Source organism: Suncus etruscus, chromosome X (genome assembly GCF_024139225.1).
Source record: "Suncus etruscus isolate mSunEtr1 chromosome X, mSunEtr1.pri.cur, whole genome shotgun sequence".
NCBI classification, from domain to species: Eukaryota; Metazoa; Chordata; class Mammalia; order Eulipotyphla; family Soricidae; genus Suncus; species Suncus etruscus.
Genome location: NC_064868.1, coordinates 104,626,101 through 104,645,235, shown reverse-complemented (window position 1 = coordinate 104,645,235; position 19,135 = coordinate 104,626,101). Strand labels below are relative to the sequence as shown.

Genomic DNA, 19,135 nt, shown 5'->3' with positions numbered 1-19,135 from the left:
ACATCACGTGTGCACTGAATTATTTTTCTCTCAATGGGAATGGAGTGAGTAAAGTGTGTGTGTGTGTGTGTGTGTTTTGTAGTGCAGCCTCACACACAAATAAAGAGTGCACCAGTGTGAGCGGCCAGATGCCCTAACGTTGAAGATATTAAAAGATAATTCATGTGTTGCTATGAGCATGTGCCAATACATTCTTGCCCTGTAAGATATGTGGGAGGACAGGTAGAGTCTTAAAAGTTCATAAAAAGGGTGTGCCTCATTGTTTATAAATTGGATTTCAGGAAAGTTGATTTCAAATAAATCCTGAACCAGTAACCCAAATTTGGAGAGATGGAATATTGGTGGTCTTGGTCAAGATGTGTGTCTCTGGAAAACTGTACCCTAATGTCACCGTTAAGAACTTTCTGTTCATTGGTGGAGAGAATATCGCAGGTTGGGGCAGAGTTTGCCTTTCAAACCACAGGTTCCATCTCTGGCACCCCATACATATGGTCTTCATAGCATCTCAAATGAGTGATCCCTGAGCACAGAGCCAAGAGTGAGCCCTGAGTATCACCGGATATACTCCCCTCAAAAAAAGAAAAATAATGTTCCGTTCATTTATCCTTTTCCAAGCATAATCTAGGCATCAGACAAATTAGACGCAACCATTATGTCTTACATTCAGTTACAGAGGGGTGAGCCCTCTTAAGGGGTTCCAGTTCCCTTTGGAACACCACTATGGCGGATGGATTTAGGGTTACAAGGAAGATATGGGAATGTAACGGCCTGTGACTTTTCTCTCTTGCTCCAAGATCCCTCTACCTGGGTCGGCTGTGGTTAGGCCGGAAACAAAGTCCCCTTTGGCTGGGCTGCCACCACTATGCTTCCCCCACCTTCGCCTACCCCAGCGTCTGGCCGGTTCCCGCAGCGGGCGTTCCCCATTGGCCAGTCCTGCACAACCGACTGCGGCAGCCAATGGGGGCTGCTCTCCTGAACACTCAAAGGGTGGGTGCTCGTGGTGTGATGAGGGGGAGGTTGGTGCCTGGCACGCGCCTACCACCCACCAACTAACAGCTGGCAAGTCTGTAACAGAAGCTGTAACTCCCCCCCCCCCGAAACACGCACGCCGGGGCCCCCCGACTCCCAGCTCTCAGCTGCACGGCTCCCCACAACCCACGGTTTGTCTTAGCAGCGCCCTCTCTGGTTTCTTGGGGTGCACTAGTGCACCTGCTCTATGCATCTAACAGAGCATCCATTGAAGCTAGGGCGGCTGACGCGTGTGGCTCAGCTGCCCGCGGTGGCGCCAGAGGTGACAGGGGGCTCTTAAATAACGCCAAGTCCAGTGGCTCGCAAGCCCAAATGCTGCAGAAATGCCTCACGGAGCAGCTTCTCTTTGTCCTCCCCAGCTTTGCTCTGTGCGCTCGCAGACTGTGGGGGTGCGGACCCTGACTCTTGTCATACAAATAGGCGCAAAGAGAAAAGGACCATCCTTGGGTAGTGTGCACAGGCTTTCCTCACCCAACTCTTTCCCCCATCTGTTTTCTTCCCTCCTGGAAGTCGCTGGAGGGTCCTGGCTATGCTAGGGGTGGTCTGGGCAAAGGCTTGGTGGTGGCTTGGGGAATGCATTAGGATCAAAGGCCAAAGTGGGGGGCTAGAGCGGTGGCACAAGCGGTAGGGCGTTTGCTTTGCTAGGATGGACCCGCGGTTCCATCCTCTGGTGTCCCATCTGGTCCCCCAAGGCAAGAGGGATTTCTGAGCACATAGCCAAGAGGAACCCCTGAGCGTCACCGGGTGTGGCCCCAAACCAAAAAACAAAAACAAAAACAAAACAAAACACCAAAGTGTTCCAGGGGGAGGGTGCAGGTAGAAGGAAAAGCCTTGCAGCTCTCCTCTTCTTCCTCCATCTCTGTTCCTTTCCCTGGCTTTTGTGCTGCAAGGAGGGTGCGCTGGAGGAGAAGGGGGGCTGGGGTAAGAGGCACCCCCTTCGTGCGCGCGCACACACGTTGCAGGCGCACGCACATACGGGCGGACACAGACTCACAGACACGCACACACACACACACTCCTGCACAAAGCTCGCTCGCCTCGAGCACAGGAACGTGGCCGTTTTCTTTGTGTGGAGCCCTCGAGGGGGGTTGGGGCCCCGGTTCGGTCCGGGGGAGATGGCGCAGCCCATCCTGGGCCAGGGAAGCCTGCAGCCCGCCTCGGCCGCTGGCCTGGCGTCCCTGGAGCTCGACTCGTCGCTGGACCAGTACGTGCAGATTCGCATCTTCAAAATCATCGTTATTGGGGACTCCAACGTGGGCAAGACCTGCCTGACCTTCCGCTTCTGCGGGGGGACCTTCCCGGACAAGACTGAGGCCACCATCGGCGTGGACTTCAGGGAGAAGACGGTGGAGATCGAGGGGGAGAAGATCAAGGTGATGCAGACGGCCTGGGAAGGGAAGAGAAGGGATTGGGTGGGGGGAGCTAGGAGGGGACCCCGCCTGGGATTTTGGCTTTGTAAACATTTCACTAGCCGCTGTGTGACTTCTAGCCTAGCCCAGGACCCTGGACACCTCATTTTCTTTCTTTTTTTTTTTCCTGCCTCGATTCCACTGCACCCGCTTGTTTGGGGTCGGTTGGTTTGTTTTTATTTATTTTATTTTTATTTGCTTTCAGTGCAACCAGAAGGGTTATATTCCTGCTTTATTGCCTGCCTGCCTGCTAGGGCTAGGAAGAGCCGATTTATTCCTATCCTTAGCCCCAAGCCGGGTGCAGCGGCACCTGTGGGCGGAGGAAGGTATATGGGTCGGCTCTCGGACCCGGGCTGTGAGCATGGATCCCCAAGCTCTTTGACATATTTTGAGGTCTCTTCAAGCCTCTTGGGTCGATCAACAGCAGAAAACCACTTTGGTTAAGCCCTGAAGCATTAGCGATGGGGCGGGTAGGGTGGCAATCCCTGGAGAATGAATGGGCTGCATTTTACCTTCCGGGTAAAGAGGAATAGGGCTGAGTTGGAATGGGGGGATGGGGTGGGTGGTTTGGGCACAAAGCCATGATCCCTTTTAAGGAAATTGAGACTGGGTCGCCCTCCAGACCTTCAGAACAGATGAAAGTTGTTCTTTCCAACGGTCTCCCCCAAAGGAAGCCCTACTTTATTTGTTCCTGGTGCCTACTGAACGGACTGCTCTTTCCTTCTTGGTGTTTATTGTCTTCCTCAGGTCTTTGTGAAATGCTGAGCAACTTATCTGAAGGCTCAGGGGGGGGGGCTCTTGGGTCTTCCCCTTTTGCAGTTGATTAAATAAGCTAAGCACCAATGTCCTTGCCTGACCATTACTGCTCAATTTGGGCCCAGAAAAGGCAGAAACTTGATAGGACAGAAATATTTTCATGCGCAGAGAGGGTGGTGAGGGAGAGGACATAGCAAGGACAGTTTTCTGTCTCAGGGTGCTGGTAAAGAAAGAAAGGCACCCCAGACAGCGCTGGGAACTGAAGACTAACCCACTAGAGCCATAACTGGTCCTTTACTTGAGTTTATGGTTGGACCCTGGCAGGGAATGGTGAACCCCCATTTTGCTGAATCAAAATGTCCACAGAGCCTCTCTTGTGAGTTCTATGGGGAAAAAGGACTGAGTAACTGAAGAGAATGGTGAGCAGTCTAATCTCAGGCTCTTTGTTGATGAAGATAAATAATATCAATATGTGTATATATAATCTTTGGTTTGGTGACTATACCTGGTGCTGCTCAGAAGCTAGAGCTACTTCTGACACAGTATTGGGGGTTGTACACGACAGTGAGTAGGGGATCATAAATGCTATGGATTGAACCCTGCCTCCAATATGTGAAGTGGGGCACTAGTTCGTTTAGTAATCTCCTTAGCCAAAATGAATATTTTAAAGTGGCTTCAGAAAGTGGACAAAGAATCCAGGGATATGGGACCATGGTACAGCACTTGCCTTGCATGTGGAATGCCTTGGGTTCCATTCCTCTTTTCTTGTCATAAAATGGATCATGGCACTAGGTATTAGTAAGATGTGTTGTTCAGTCTTGGCAAGGAAGCCCTCTTAAGAACAAAACTGAGGGCCAGAGCAATAATACAATGGGTAAGGCCTTGCATTGACCTTGCATGTGGCCAACATGGGTTCAATCTCTTGTATCCCATATGGTCCACCGAGCAACACCAGGAGTGAATCCAGGGTGCAGAGCTAAGAGTATGCCCTGAATATCACTGGGTGTGGCCCAAAAGTAAAAAGAAAATTGTGCCCAGCATTGAGGAGATGAAGGGCTCATTCCCGGTGGGGCTTGGAGATCAGGGGTTAAACCTGGGCTGGCCTTCTGCAAGGCAAGTGCCCTACCCTTTGTACAATTGCTCAGGCATTGCTCTAGCATCATTTTAAAATAATCTTTTATTTTGTTTTGGTGGGTCACACCCAGCAGTGTTCAGAGGTTACTCCTGGCTCAGGGAACCAGATTGGGTGCTGGGGATTGAACCAGGTTGGCTGCATGCAAGGTAAATGCCCTACTCGCTGTGCTATCTTGCTCCAACCCCTGAAATAATTATTGGGGGGTTGGAACCACATCCAGCAGCGTTCAAGGGTTATTCCTAGCTCTGTGCACAGAAGTTGCTCCTGTTAGGTCAGGGAACCATATGGGATGCCATGGATCAAACCTGAGTCAGTCCTAGGTCAGTCCCAGGTCAGCTGCGTGCAAGGCAAAGAACATACCACTGTACTATCATTTTGTCCCTGAAACAATCTGTTGTTGTTGTTGTTATTCTTGGACTTCACATCTGCAGGGGTGGGGTGGGAAATCATGCCTTTCTTTTAAACAATGTTTTCATTGAATCATTGTGAATAACAAAATTATTTATGATTGAGTTTCAGGTCCCTACACCAATTCCTTCACCAGTGTCCACTTCCCTCCCATGTCCCCAGTTTCCACCTTGCCCCTCAGCTGCCTCTGTGGCAAGCATATTTTCTCTTGGAAATATACCTCTAGTGCCCCACATTTTTCTTTTCATTTCTTTTTGTTTTGCTTTTTTTGAGGACCACATCCATCAGTGATCACAGCTTACTCCTGGCTCTGCATTCAGGGACCACACCAGATGGAGCCCAGGGGTCCAAACAGGATGCCAGGCAAACACTCTAAATAATTGCTGTACTACCGCTTCGGCCCCTATTTTCCTTTATTTGTTTTTCCTTGCTACAGGTCGAACCTGGAGTCTCATACATACTGAACTACACTCCTTGCTTGCCTTTTTCTTTTCTTTTTTTTTTTTTTTGGTTTTTGGGCCACACCCGGTGATGCCCAGGGGTTACTCCTGGCTATGCACTCAGAAATAGCTCCTGGCTTGGGTGACCATATGGGACACCAGGGAATCGAACCGCGGTCCTTCCTAGGTTAGTGAGCAGCAAGGCTAATGCCCTACCACTTGTGCCACCGCTCTGGCCCCTGCCTTTCTTTTGTTTCTGTTTGTCAAATGACAGTGCTCAGAGGTTACTCCTGGCTCAGTATTTGGGGGTTGCTCTCCAAAGTGCTGGGGTACCATATGGTCCTGGGGATTGAACACAGGTCTCTTGCATGTGAAGCATGGGACTCAGTCCTTCACCCTACTTTCCTAGGCCCCTGCCATTTCTTTTATTTAAGTCAAAGAGATCTTTGTTTCTGCCCTTTCCTAGGCATAGATGTTGACCTTTGCTGATTGGAATGTTTCCTAATGTATCAACTTCTTTAATATAAAACAGTGAGATTGTGAGATTTCTAAATCATAACTAAGTCCAAAAGTTGAAATGTTTTTACTCTTGAACTCTTGTGTACTTTTGAACCCTTAAAAATATTACAATTGGGGGCCGGAGAGATAGCATGGAGGTAAGGCGTTTGCCTCTCATGCAGAAGGTCATCGGTTCGAATCCCGGCATCCCATATGGTCCCTCGTGCTTGCCAGGAGCGACTTCTGAGCGTGGAGCCAGGAGTAACCCCTGAGCACTGCCGGGTGAGACCCAAAAACCAAAAAAAAAAAAAAATATTACAATTGGATGTTGATTAAAATCATGCGGCACACTCTGGGTTTAAGAGTTATGTTGATTTAAAATAGGGGGACGAACCCAGTTGACATTAGATGAAAGAAAAAGGATTTTAGAGTTTATGGTTTTTAGGGTTTTTTTTGTGGGAAAGAGCCATGCTCAGCAATGCTCAGGGCTTACTCCAACCCCCATAATAATCAAAAACAGTTTTATGCAGCATTTACTCATTTATTTTTGGTTTGGGGGCACACATGGCAGTGCTCAAGGACTTTCTCTTAGTCCTATTCTTAGGAGTCTCTCTAAATGGGGCTCCTCTGGGATGCCTGGGGTCAAACCCAGGTCAGCCTTGGATAAAATAAGAATCTCTTCACTGTACTTTGTCTCTGGACCAGATTTAGGCATCTCCAGAAAGAGGAGGAAGTTAGAAACAGAAAAATTGGAGGAGAAGGTCACCACCTTTGGGGAATTCTGAAAAGATTCCTTCCCTTTGAATCCCCTCAGACTTAGGCAAACTGGATTGTATTGTCACTGCCAAAGATCCCCGGACTTTCTCCCAGAGGGCAGTGCCCGTGACAGTGGAACTCACTAAACACTAAACTCAGCACCACACAGCCAGCAGATAAATGCTTAGCACAGGCTTTGGGGAAAGACGAGCTTATCCAGAGGACAAGCCTTGTGACACTGGGGAGATGCGTCCAAGGGCAGATTTGGAAGAAATTCCAAGTGGGCCATGGGAATGGGCCATGGTACAGCTGTTCCTACTTCAAGGCCCCAAGCTGGCTGGCTGACCAGGTTGACAGTGAGGAAGACAGCCGAGCCTGGCAGCTAGCTCCTGAGCCAGGCCTAGAAGATGTTTACCCCACGCTCCAGCTGGCTTCGAGTTTCTTAGGGAACAGTGCCAAAACCACGCTAGGAGGTGACTGATTGCCAAAGGCTTCCCCCTGGGGGTGAGAGGGAAAAGTCCAGTGTGACAGGCGGAGGTGGACTGAGACCCACAGCCAGCCATAAAAGGCTGCTGCCAAGCCGTCAGTCAAGTGCTAGCCCTCCCAGAGTGCCAGAACCATAGAGCAGAGGCCAGCCTGGCAGGGTGCTGCCTCTCAGTGATGCCTCAGTTGGTTCCCCAGATTTCACTGGGATTAGTCTTGGGGGAGAGGGACTGCACTGACCAAACTTGCTGAATGAGCTGCTGTCTTAATTACTTGGCCTCTCCCTAGGGCTCTGAAGACCCATTTGGTCTCCACACAAAGTGTCCCACTCCTCCCCTTCTCCCATTTAGAAACCAATGTGTCTTAACATGAGTGCTAAGGAAAGCCTCTGAGGAGAAGGCACTAAACAAGATCAGTTTAGTTCTGATGGTGATGGTCAACAGGTAGAGCATTCGCCTTGCATTGGGCTGACCTGGGTTCGATCCCTGGCATGGTCCAGATGGTCCCCTGAGCACTACTAGGAGTGACTGCTGAGCACAGAGCCAGGAGTGACCCTTGAGTACAGCCAGGTGTGGTCTCAACTGTTCCAATTCAGTTTATATATAAGTTTTATGTCAACTTAAATTTATATATCAATTCCATATATAAGATATGCATATATAAGCAATGAGCCCCAATGAGGCACTTGACAGTCACTCTCTGATCTTCACAGTGCTGTTTTCTCATCATTCGAACCAATAGATAAGGACATCCAGTTTTCAGGGCTGACTGGCCCAACAGTACTTGGATCTGAGTTTCTGTCTTTGGCCCTGGAGTCCAAGCACTTCACTCTCTCTCTCCTGTCTTCTGAGATGGGGCAGGGTTTTTTTATTTTTGGGTCATACCCGGTGATGCTCAGAGGTTACTCCTAGCTATGTGCTCAGAAGTCGCTCCTGATTTGGGGGACCACATGGGACACTGGGAAATCGAACCGCAGTCTGTCCTGGGTCTGCTGCATGCAAGGCAAATGCCCCACCGGTGTGCCACTGCTCCGGTCCCTCTATTTCCCCTTTTGCTTCTTAGGGGAACCACTGCTAGCCTCAGGGAAAAGGTGTGCAGGGGGAGATAGCAAGCAAGGCAGCCAACCTAAGAGTCTCTAGGTCAAGGGCCCTGGATTAGAAACCCTAAATCCAAAGAGCCTTCAAGCTGCTCCCTTCGCTGCACATCAGGTATGGAATTTGGGGTTGGGTTTTCCTTTTTGTGCTCTTAGATGGTCTCAGAGAATTGTTTGTTTGTTTTGGGCCACACCCGGCAGTGCTCAGGGGTTACTCCTGGCTCTGCACTCAGAAATCACTCCTGGCTCGGGAGACCAAATGGGATGCTCGGATTCAAACCACCATCTGATCTGGGTGAGCTGTATGCAAGGCAATTGCCCTACCACTGTGTTACCATTCCAGCCCCTCAGAGAATGTTCTGATCTGGAAAGATGTCAGAATTTCAACTCATTTTGTTTGTTTATTTGTTTTGCTTTTGAGGGGTCCACACCCGGTGATGCTAAGAGGTTATTCTGGCTATGCGCTCAGAAATAGCTCCTGGCTTGGGGACCATACGGGGTGCCTGGGTATCCAACCAAGGTCTGTCCTAGGTTAGCCGCATGCAAGGCAAACACCCTATCGCTTGCGCCACCACTCCAGCCCCTGAAAATTTCAACTCATTTCACAGGGAAACAGATGCTCAGAAAGGGAAAGGCCAAGATCACACAGGCCCTAGGTTTCCCCAATATCTTTTGGCAGTGTTTTTTCTTAAGGATGCTGCCTCATTTAGATGCATAAATCAGCCCCTGCAAAGTTATCAGTCATAGACACTGAGAGAAACAGCAAATGGGCTTTGGAGATAACTACTGCTGGGCTCTGGAGATCCTTTGAGGTGTGGGGGATCAAACCTGGGTTGGCCATATGCAAAGGCAACGACGTATTTGCTGTATTTGCTCAGACCCTGTGTAGGCCTTCAGCTAAGTCGTATTGTGCCTATTTATTTATTTTTGTTTTGGGGTCACACCTAGCAGTTCTCAGGGATTACTCCTGGCTCTGCGCTCAGAAATCACTCCTGGGGCCGGGCGGTGGCGCTGGAGGTAAGGTGCCTGCCTTGCCTGCGCTAGCCTAGGACAGACCGCTGTCCGATCCCCCGGCGTCCCATATGGTCCCCCAAGAAGCCAGGCGCAACTTCTGAGCGCATAGCCAGGAGTAACCCCTGAGCGTCACAGGGTGTGGCCCAAAAACCAAAAAAAAAAAAAAAAAAAAAAAAAAGAAATCACTCCTGGCAGGCATGGGGGACCATATGATGCCGGAATTTGAACCTGCTTGCAAGGCAAATACCCTACTGCTGTGCTTCTCACCGGCCAGGATTGCATCCCTTTAAGTTTTCTGCTTGTTTTTTTTTTTGTTTTGTTTTGTTTTGTTTTGGGGGCCACACCCAGTGGCACACACCCTACCCCTGTGCTGTCTCTCCGACCCCAAGTTTTTTCTGTTTTGTGTGTTTTTTTTGGGGGGCACACCCGATGTCCTCAGAAATTACTCCTGGATTTTTGCTCAGATATAGCTCCTGGCAGGCTTGAGGGACCATATGGGATCCCGGGAATTGAACCCGGGTCCATCCAGGGTCAGCCTCCTGCAAGGCAAACGCCCTACTGCTGTGCTATCAATTCAGCCCCCCTTTAAATTTAAAAGCATCAGATGGGCTTGAGAGTTAGCACAGCAGAGGCCATGCCCTGCTGATTTTAGTGTTAGGCACTGGGATTAAGTTGCCTGCCTTGCACATGGACAAGGTGGACCAGTTTGATCCCAGTACCTTACATGATCCCCTAACACTGACAGGAGTGATCCCTAAGCATGAGCTAGGAATGAACACTGAGTATTACTGTACATGGCTCACCCCCCATTTCTAAGCCATCTTAAGGGCAATAATACAGCAGATAAAGTCTTGCCTTACACGTGAACAACCCCAGTTCAATCCCTGACACCACATATGACCCAGTGCCCCAGGAGTGACCCCTGAGTAGAGAGTCAGAAATAATCCCTGAAAGCAGCAGAGCATGGCCCTCAAATACATCCAACTCCTAAAATTAAATCATTGGAGAGAACCACATCTCACATGGGGGTTTGAGGGTGTGGAAAGGGAGGGAATAGAGAGGAGGCTCAGAACACCTTTTTTTGCATTTCCCTGGTGATTGATGATGTGCTTTTTGGCCATCTGTATTATTTTTGTTTTTTTTCCTTTGCTTTGAATTCTTTTTTATTTTTTTTAAATAATATATTTAAGCACCATGATTACAGAGTGTTTGTAGTTGGGTTTCAGTTTAACTAAGAGCATTGCCAGGACCAGCGTGGTGGCACAGGCAGTAGGGCGTTTGCCTTGCAGCAGCTGACCTAGGACAGACCGCAGTTCAATTCCTCATCGTCCTGTATGGTCCCCCAAGTCAGGAGCAATTTTTGAGCGCATAGCTATGAGTAAACCCTGAGCATAACTGGGTGTGGCCCCCCAAAAACAGAACACTCCCCTTCACCAGTGCAACATTCCCACCACCAATGCCCCCCATCTCCTCCCGTCTTTTTTTTAACCGTTTCTGTAAAAGCCCATGGGGTCACCTTCTGCCTGTTTGGTTCTTTCCACAGGCTGGGGCACGTGCCCCCTTTCCCCCAGAATAATCCTCTAGAGCAGGCAAAACCAGGCCAGTCATAGTGGTGAGTACCCAGAACAGTGGATTTCTCTTCTGCTGCAGAGCCCTTGGAAAAAGACCTTGCAGAGTTGCATTACTGAGGGGATAGAGGCCGAGCTAAGCGTTTACTCTGAAGCTGCTGCAGGCAGAATGACATCATGCCTTCCTTGGGACTTAGGGCTTCTGAGCTGCCATCCTCAGCCAGCAAGCTTAATTGGAGAGTTAACCCTTCTTTGTGTTTTGCTGCCTCTCTCTGCTCTAGCTGCTCTTTGGTTTTGCTCCTCCTTTGCCATTCTTTTTTTTTTTTAATTTTTTTTATCCTTTGCCATTCTTAATGTCAACCTACTGTGTGCTCCTCAAATACCCCAGTTCAGTTGGTAGGAAACAGATTTGTGGGGCCAAGAGAGAGCTCAAGAGGCTGACTGTGCACTTTTCAAGCAAGAACTCGGGTTTGATCAACAATATCAGATAGGGGCCAGAGAGATAGCACAGCGGTAGGGCATTTGCTTTCCGGCATCCCATATGGTCCCATATGGTCTGCAAGGAGTGATTTCTGAGCACTGAGCCAGGAGTAACACCTGAGCACTGCCGGGTGTGACCCAAAAACAAAAACAAAAAAGATATCAGATAGTCTCCCAAACACCGCCAGAAACAACTACTAAGCAGAGTGAGGAGTCATCCCTGAGCACAGCTTGGTGTGTTCCAAGGGGTTACTCTTCTGGTCCCACAACCAAAAAAGTATTTGAAAATTTGAGAGCCAGAGCAATAGGACAGCAGATGGGTTGCTGTTGTGCATGCAACAGAGCTGGGTTTGCTCTAGAGCCCCCTATCTGGTCCCCCAACCCTGCCAAGAGTGATTCCTCAGCATTGAGCCAGAATACATCTTGAGAATTATCAGTTGTGGCCCAAAACAAAATATAAATTTTAGGGGCCAGAGAGAGAGCACAGTGGTAGGGTGTTTGCCTTGCATGCAGCCGACCCGGGAGGGACTTGATTTGATTCCCAGCATCCCATATGGTCCCTCAGCCTGCCAGGGACGATTTCTGAGTGCAGAGCCAGGAGTAACCCCTGAGCACCGCTGGATGTGGCCCAACAACCAATCAATCAATAAATAAAAAGTTAAAAAAATTTAGAGGGGCCAGAGCGATAGCACAGAGGTATGACATTTGCCTTGCATGTGGCTGATCCAGGACAGACCTCCCTCGGCGTCCCATATGATCCCCCAAGCCAGGAGCGATTTTTGAGCACATAGCCAGAAGTAACCCCTGAGCTTCACCGGGTGTGGCCCAAAAACTGAAAAAAAATTTTTTGAAGAAACTTTGAAACCTTTTCTGTCACCCCCACCTGATATCTTATCTTCCAAAGGTTGCAGGTTTTACCCAACTCTTCTTTTCCATTCCTCGCACCCCACTGGCCTCCAACTAAAGAATATTCAGGCCTTCTCTCTAGAAAGGTGCTAGACATATTCCTTAAGGAAAAGAAATACCATGTCAACTAAGAATAAATGCAGGGGGCGGGGTGGGGGAGCTTGTTGTAGCTTGCCTGGGCAGCCGTAGCCCCAGGAAAGTGGTGAAAGGGTGAAATTTCCCCCTTGGCAACTCTTCATGCAAGACCTCAACCCTGCACCAAAATCCTTCAGTGAATTGGGACCTTCCCCCAGCCATCCCATGGCAGGCTTCCTTCATTCCTCTTCTCCCTCAATATCAGACTGCTTTGCCCTTGGCAGTCCAGCCAAGAAGCCAAGCTCTGTGTTTTCCAGGATGAGACCTAATGGATCCAAGATAGAGCTGATGAAACTTCAGAGACTGTGACAACAATGCATATTCATGCAGAGCTCTTGATATTTGGCCAAAAGGCCTCTCGGTCCCATGAGACTTTCTAGGCCTCATCTCTCCTCAGGAAGCTGAGGAGTGGGGAGCCAGGCCTCTCAATTTTAGAGCTACTGCTGCCTTTGTCAGCCACACTGTGGCTGTTATGCCAGAGTAGAGGATTGGGGAGGCAGGCTAGTATGTGTCAGGCACAGTGACTTGACTTCTACGGAATGCTAATGCTCCCAACATCCCTACAAGATTTGGGAGTTTGGGGCCAGTGGTGCAGTTGTTAGGACATTTGCCTTCTACACACTAACCTAGAATGGACCAAGGTTCAATCCCCGGCGTCCCATAGGGTCTCCCATGCCCAGGACGATTTCTGAGTGCAGAGCCAGGAGTAATCCCTGAGCATCGCTGGGTGTGGCCCCAAAACCAAAAACAAAAAAAGATTTGGGGGTTGCTCTTAGTTTCCAAAGTCAGACACTGAAGTCCATAAATTGCCTGAAGAGGCTTGATTCCTAGGACTAGATTGGCCCATGTTGGTTGGACTCTGCCATGTCTGAACAACCACTGGCCCTCAGAAAGAAAAGGATTGCAGGGGCCAGAGAGATAGCACAGCGGTAGGGTGTTTGCCTTGCATGCAGCAGACCGAGGATGGAAGGTGGTTCGAATCCCGGCATCCCATAGAGTCTCCCATGCCTGCCTGGAGTGATTTCTTAGTGCACAGCCAGGAGTAGCCCCTGAGCGCTACTGGATGTGACCTAAAAACCAAAAAAAAAAAAAAACCTTCAGGCATCTGTGTGCCTTTGGCTCACAGGAAAGGAGGCACAAGTAAGAGGAATACCAGGAGCAAAGAGGGAAAGAGACCCCATCATAATCCATCAGGTTCACGAGGCTGCTGAGAAGAACCAGGTTACCAAACATCAAGTGAAAATGAGGTCACTTGTGTTGCCTGCCTGCTGTGTTGTGTCAGCCCTGAGGCCACTCTATGGCCTCAGTCAATTTGCTTCTCAGAGCAGTCTGCATCCGGTTCTCACCACAAACAGGGCCACAAAGATCTTGAGGTAGAATTTATACAGAGCTGGATTGGGAGCGGCTCCTCCTGTGTACATTGGGAGCCTCTCAAGAAGCTCCGCAAGGCTCCCCGGAGCATTGGAAAGGCAAAAGAGGTCACCACTGTGGTGGTGGGGCATGGTCTCCCCACAGTTCTGGCAGCTGAAGTGCTGCACACAATGACAACTGAGGAAAAGCTCAACAGCTAACCGGCTCAGGCCCCAAACACCTCACACACTCCCACCCGTGTTCCTGCTAGTGGCAGGTATTTTTAGAGGCCTGAGATCATGGTGTTAAAGCATCTGGCACATGCCTGTGGGCTGCCTGGGCTTTGGTCTCCCTCATAGACAGAAGAAACCACTACTGAAAGTGGAGGTGTCAGAGCAGAAGCCAAGTGATCATGACCCCATTCTATTACTAGCTTCCCATCTCTTTTTCCCGTTTTTATGTTTTTTAATTTTTTTTTGGTTTTTCGGGCCACACCTGTTTGATGCTCAGGGGTTACTCCTGGCTAAGCGCTCAGAAATTGCCCCTGGCTTGGGGTGGGGGCATATGGGACGCCGGGGGATCGAACCACAGTCCTGATCCTTGGCTAGCGCTTGCAAGGCAGACACCTTACCTCTAGCGCCACCTCGCCAGCCCTGTTTTTTAATTTTTTATAATGGGGCCGGAGTGGTGGCGCAAGCAGTAGGGCAGTTGCCTTGCATGCACTGACCTAGGACGGACCATGGTTCAATTCCCAACATCCCATATGGCCCCTCAAGCCAGGAGCGATTTCTGAATAGCCAGGAGTAACCTCTGGGCATCACTGGGTGTGGCCCCAAAACCAAACATTTTTTATAATGTCTATTTAAACACTGATTGCAAACATGATTGTAGTTTGGTTTCAGTCATACAAAGAACGCCCCCTTCACCAGTGCAACATTCCCACCATCAATGACCCCTATCTCTCTCCTCCCCCACCCCCTGCCTGTATTTGAGACAGGCATTCTACTTCTACTCATTAACATTGTCATGATAGTTGTTAATGTAGTTATTTTTCTAACTGCACTCACCACTCTTTGTGGTAAGCTTCATATCGTGAGCCAGTCTTTCTGGCCCTCATTTCTGGGGATTATAATGATAATGTCTTTTATTTTTCTTAAAACCCATAGATAAGTGAGATTATTCTGTGTCTCTCTTTCCCTCTGGCTTATTTTACTCAGCAAAATGGTTTCCATGTACATCCATGTATAGGAAAATTTCATGACTTCATCTCTCCTGACGGCTGCATAATATTCCATTGTGTACCACAGTTTCATTAGCTAAATATCTGTTCAAGGGCATCTTGGTTGTTTCCAGAGTCTGGCTATTGTAAATAATGCTGCAATGAATATACCGTATTTGCTGGCGTATAAGACGACTGGGCGTATAAGACGATTTTGGAGTTAAAACATAGGTTTAGGCCTATATTCGCTGTATCAGACAGAACGTTCCTGTGCTGCATGTGTTCCTGTGCTCATGTACCACAGTGAGCCAATCACAACAAGCAAAGGTCCAAAGATTCTACTGTAATAGACTTCTTCTCTGACTCTGGCCAATCTGAGCAGGCTTTTGACAGTGTAGATTCGGGTCCAGAACGTTGTCTAATTTGCATGCATAAAAAGCCTGCTTGGATTGGCTGAGTTAGAGAGGCAGTCCGAGCAGCCTGGTAGTGATTGGTGCAGGATCGAGTTGGAAAATTCGTTTGTGGCAATATTCAGACAATTTTCGTTTAGCGGCATATTGTAATATTTTTCGGAATATACTCGGCATATTAAGATGACCCCCGATTTTCAGTTGACTTATTTTTGTTTCAAAAGTCATCTTATACGCCGCCGGAAAATATGGTAGGTGTGAGAAAGGGATTTTTGTTTTGAGTTTTTGTGTTTCTAGGGTATATCCCTAGGAGTCCTTCCTGTTGTATTAACTCTCTAGCCCTAGCCCTCCTCTCCTGTTCAAAGAACTAGAGAGAGAAATGGAAAGCAGGAAATTTTTTTTGTTATTTTTGGTTTGGGGGTCACACCCAGAGATCTCAGGGGTTATTCCTGGCTCTGCACTCAGAAATTATATCTGTTGGTGCTCAGTGGACCATATAGGATGCTGGAGATTGAAAATGAGCCAGCAGTGTGCAAGGCAAGTGTTGTACTAGTTGTACTAGTGCTCTAACCCTAGGGGAAAAGTCTTTTACTTTTAGTGAAGTAAATTAGTGGTTTTCTTTGGGGAAAGAACTTTAAGTCATCCTGCCAAGCCTGGTTTGAATAATCAGCAACACAGATGGTTCCCTGAGCAGTACCACGGGTCACTCCTAAGTACAGAGCCAGCAATAACCCCTGAAAACCGCTGGGTTTGACTAATCCCCTAATAAAATAAGGGGGGAGAAATCAGAAGGTCATACCAAAAAATGACAACATATAGAGGATGATGGACAATGAAAATTGATGCTCAGAACAATTAATGATTCTAGGATCTTGCAAGATCTTCACTCAGCAAAGAAAATTATATTTACTAGATTATACATACTGATTGCTAACTCCAACTAAAGCCTGTATTTCGTTTTAAGAGCCATATAGTCAATTAGTGAACAAAATCAAAGTTTCTTGGAGAATTGAGAATTGTATATGGCTTTGACACCATCATTCTGTTTGTTAGTTTGTTTGGTATTGGTTTTTGGGCCACACCCGGCAACGCTCAGGTTACTCCTAGCTCTGCTTAGAAATCACTTCTGGCAGGCTCGGAGGGCCATATGGGATGCCAGGAATTGAACCCAGGTCTATCCCAGGTCAGCTGCATGCAAGGCAAATGCCTTACCGCTAATCTATCTCTCCAACCTTGGGACCATCATTCTAAACAGGAATTTTCGTTGTTCAAGACTTTGGAGGAATAAAGGGAAATAGATCAGGGTTGAACGTATACTGACTTTATAGTATCCCCTGGGACTTGTCTTTGCATATGTTACTAATATCAGTGTTTTTCTCTTATCATGTGGCCTTTATCCCAAAGGCTGAGACACAGAAGAAAAATCCAGTGAGCTAAGTGAATAATTTATATAACAAAAACGTGAACTAAAATAAATTGAAATGAAATGTGAGATTTTAAACTAGAATTGTTTTCTTTTCCTTTTCGAATTTTGGGCCACACCCACTGGTGCTCAGGGCTTACTCTTAGATCTATGTTCAGGAATCACTCCTGGCAGGGTTTGGGGTGCTGAGGATGAAACCTGGATCAGCTATGCAGAAGGAAAACGCCTTACCCTCTGTACTCTTTTGGGCCCCAGGATTTCTATCTCCAATAAAAATTATTTTGTACTTTTTTGGGGAAGGGTTGTTCATACTCAGCCATGCTTCAGGTCTACTCCCAGCTCAGTGCTTGGTGATGAAACATGGTCCTAAATTATGCAAAGCATCCACTCCAGCTCTTTGTTTCATCTCTCTGGGCTGGGAATTCAAAATATTTTAAAATTTTTTTGTTTTTGTTTTTGGGTCACACCCGGCAGCACTCGGGGGATACTCCTGGCTCTACACTCAGAAATCGCACCTGGCAGGCTAAGGGGACCCTATGGATGCCGGGATTCGAACCACCATCCTTCTGCATGCAAGGAAAATGCCCTACCTCCATGCTAGCTCTCTGGCCCCATAACTTTTAATTTAATAGACATTTTAAAATTAAGTATAATTTACAAAGTTCCTCACAATAGAGCTTGAGGCATAACAAACAATGCTACACCACCAATTTCACTCCCATGTCAATTTTCCTTCTGCTGTGTCCCCAGATTCATTCCCACTCCTGCTGCTTCCTTGACAGTCACATTTTCAACTTTTGTTATTGTAGTTTGGGTTTCCTGCTTACAGTACTGTAGGCTCCGTGATTAGATATACAGACAAGCTTTATAAATCCTGAAAGCAACTATCTATCTCCAGGCTGGGACAATTCCAGAGTCACTTCATAGTCACTTCCTGGGCCAGAGCAATAGCATAGCAGGTAGGACATTTACCTTGTCATGCAGCTGATCCAGTTTTAATCCCTGGCATCCCATCATCCCATCCCATATGGTCCCTTGAGACTGACAGGATTTCTTTTTTTTTTTTTTTTGCTTTTTGGGGCCACACCCAGTGATGCTCAGGAGTTACTCCTGGCTATGTGCTCAGAAATCGCTCCTGGCTTGGGGACCATATGGGATGCCGGGGGATCAAACTGAGGTCCGTCCTAGGTTAGTCGCGTGCAAGGCAAGTGCCCTACAGCTTGCGCCACCACTCTGGCCCACAGGAGTGATTTCTTTTTTTTTTTTTTTTTGGTTTTTGGTTTTTGGGCCACACCCAGTGACGCTCAGGGGTTACTCCTGGCTATGTGCTCAGAAGTTGCTCCTGGCTTGGGGGACCATATGGGACACTGGGGGATCGAACCGCAGTCCGTCCAAGGCTAGCGCAGGCAAGGCAGGCACCTTACCTTTAGCGCCACCGCCCAGCCCCAGGAGTGATTTCTGAGAGCAGAGCCAGAGTAATCCCTAAGCACCACTGGGTGTGGCCCCAAAACAAAACAAAAAGAATCATTTCCTGTGACAGGACTTGCCATCTGCTTTTCCTGTCACCGAACCATCTCTGCTCCTCTCCAGTCGCAATGCCTTTTCTGACTGTAGACACGGGCCTTCATATCTTCCAGGTTCAGGTGTGGGACACGGCCGGTCAAGAACGCTTCCGCAAAAGCATGGTTGAACATTACTACCGCAATGTGCATGCAGTGGTCTTCGTCTATGATGTCACCAAGATGACCTCCTTCACCAACCTCAAAATGTGGATCCAAGAATGCAATGGGCATGCTGTGCCCCCACTAGTCCCCAAAGTGCTTGTGGGTAACAAGTGTGACTTGAGGGAACAGATCCAGGTGCCCTCCAACCTAGCCCTCAAATTTGCTGATGCCCACAACATGCTTTTGTTTGAGACATCTGCCAAGGACCCCAAAGAGAGTCAGAATGTGGAGTCAATTTTCATGTGCCTGGCTTGCCGGTTGAAGGCCCAGAAATCCCTGCTCTACCGCGATGCTGACAGGCAGCAGGGCAAGGTGCAGAAACTGGAGTTCCCACAGGAAGCTAACAGCAAAACTTCCTGTCCTTGTTGAAACCAAATAGCGTGAAAATCGCAGCAACGGTCATAGGAGTTTTTTCCTTTTCCTTTTGTTCTGTGCCTGCATAATGCTGACACCTGCTTGTTTCCATACAAACGTATATGAAAATAAAATTTGTATAGATTATCACCTGCCTTCATGTCTTGCTTTCCTTTGAGAAGACAGTTTTTATTAATTTGATTGTTTGGTTTCTTTTTTTTTTTTTTTGTAGTTTTTGGGTCACACCCGGCAGTGCTCAGGGGTTATTCCTGGCTCCAGGCTCAGAAATTGCTCCTGGCAGGCACGGGGGACCATATGGGACGCCGGGATTCGAACCAATGACCTCCTGCATGAAAGGCAAACGCGTTACCTCCATGCTATCTCTCCGGCCCCGATTGATTGGTTTCTGGGCTACACCTAACAGCGCTCAGGGGTTACTCTTGACTCTGTGCTCAGAAATCGTCCCTGGCAGGCTAGGGGACCATATGGGATGTCAGGAATCGAACAGGGTCCCTCCCAAGTCGGCCACATGCAAGGCAAACACC

At 48.2% G+C, this 19,135-nt stretch overlaps 1 protein-coding gene across 1 annotated transcript; it reads left to right on the top strand.

The window, feature by feature from the left end:
* The first annotated feature begins 1,951 nt into the window (after positions 1 to 1,951).
* On the top strand, positions 1,952 to 18,737 carry RAB33A (RAB33A, member RAS oncogene family). The gene is made up of 2 exons (XM_049766693.1): positions 1,952 to 2,402; positions 18,150 to 18,737. Exons 1-2 carry the CDS (start codon positions 2,145 to 2,147, stop codon positions 18,603 to 18,605), a joined length of 714 nt encoding a protein of 237 aa, XP_049622650.1. The 5' UTR covers positions 1,952 to 2,144; the 3' UTR covers positions 18,606 to 18,737.
* The last annotated feature ends 398 nt before the right edge of the window (positions 18,738 to 19,135 follow it).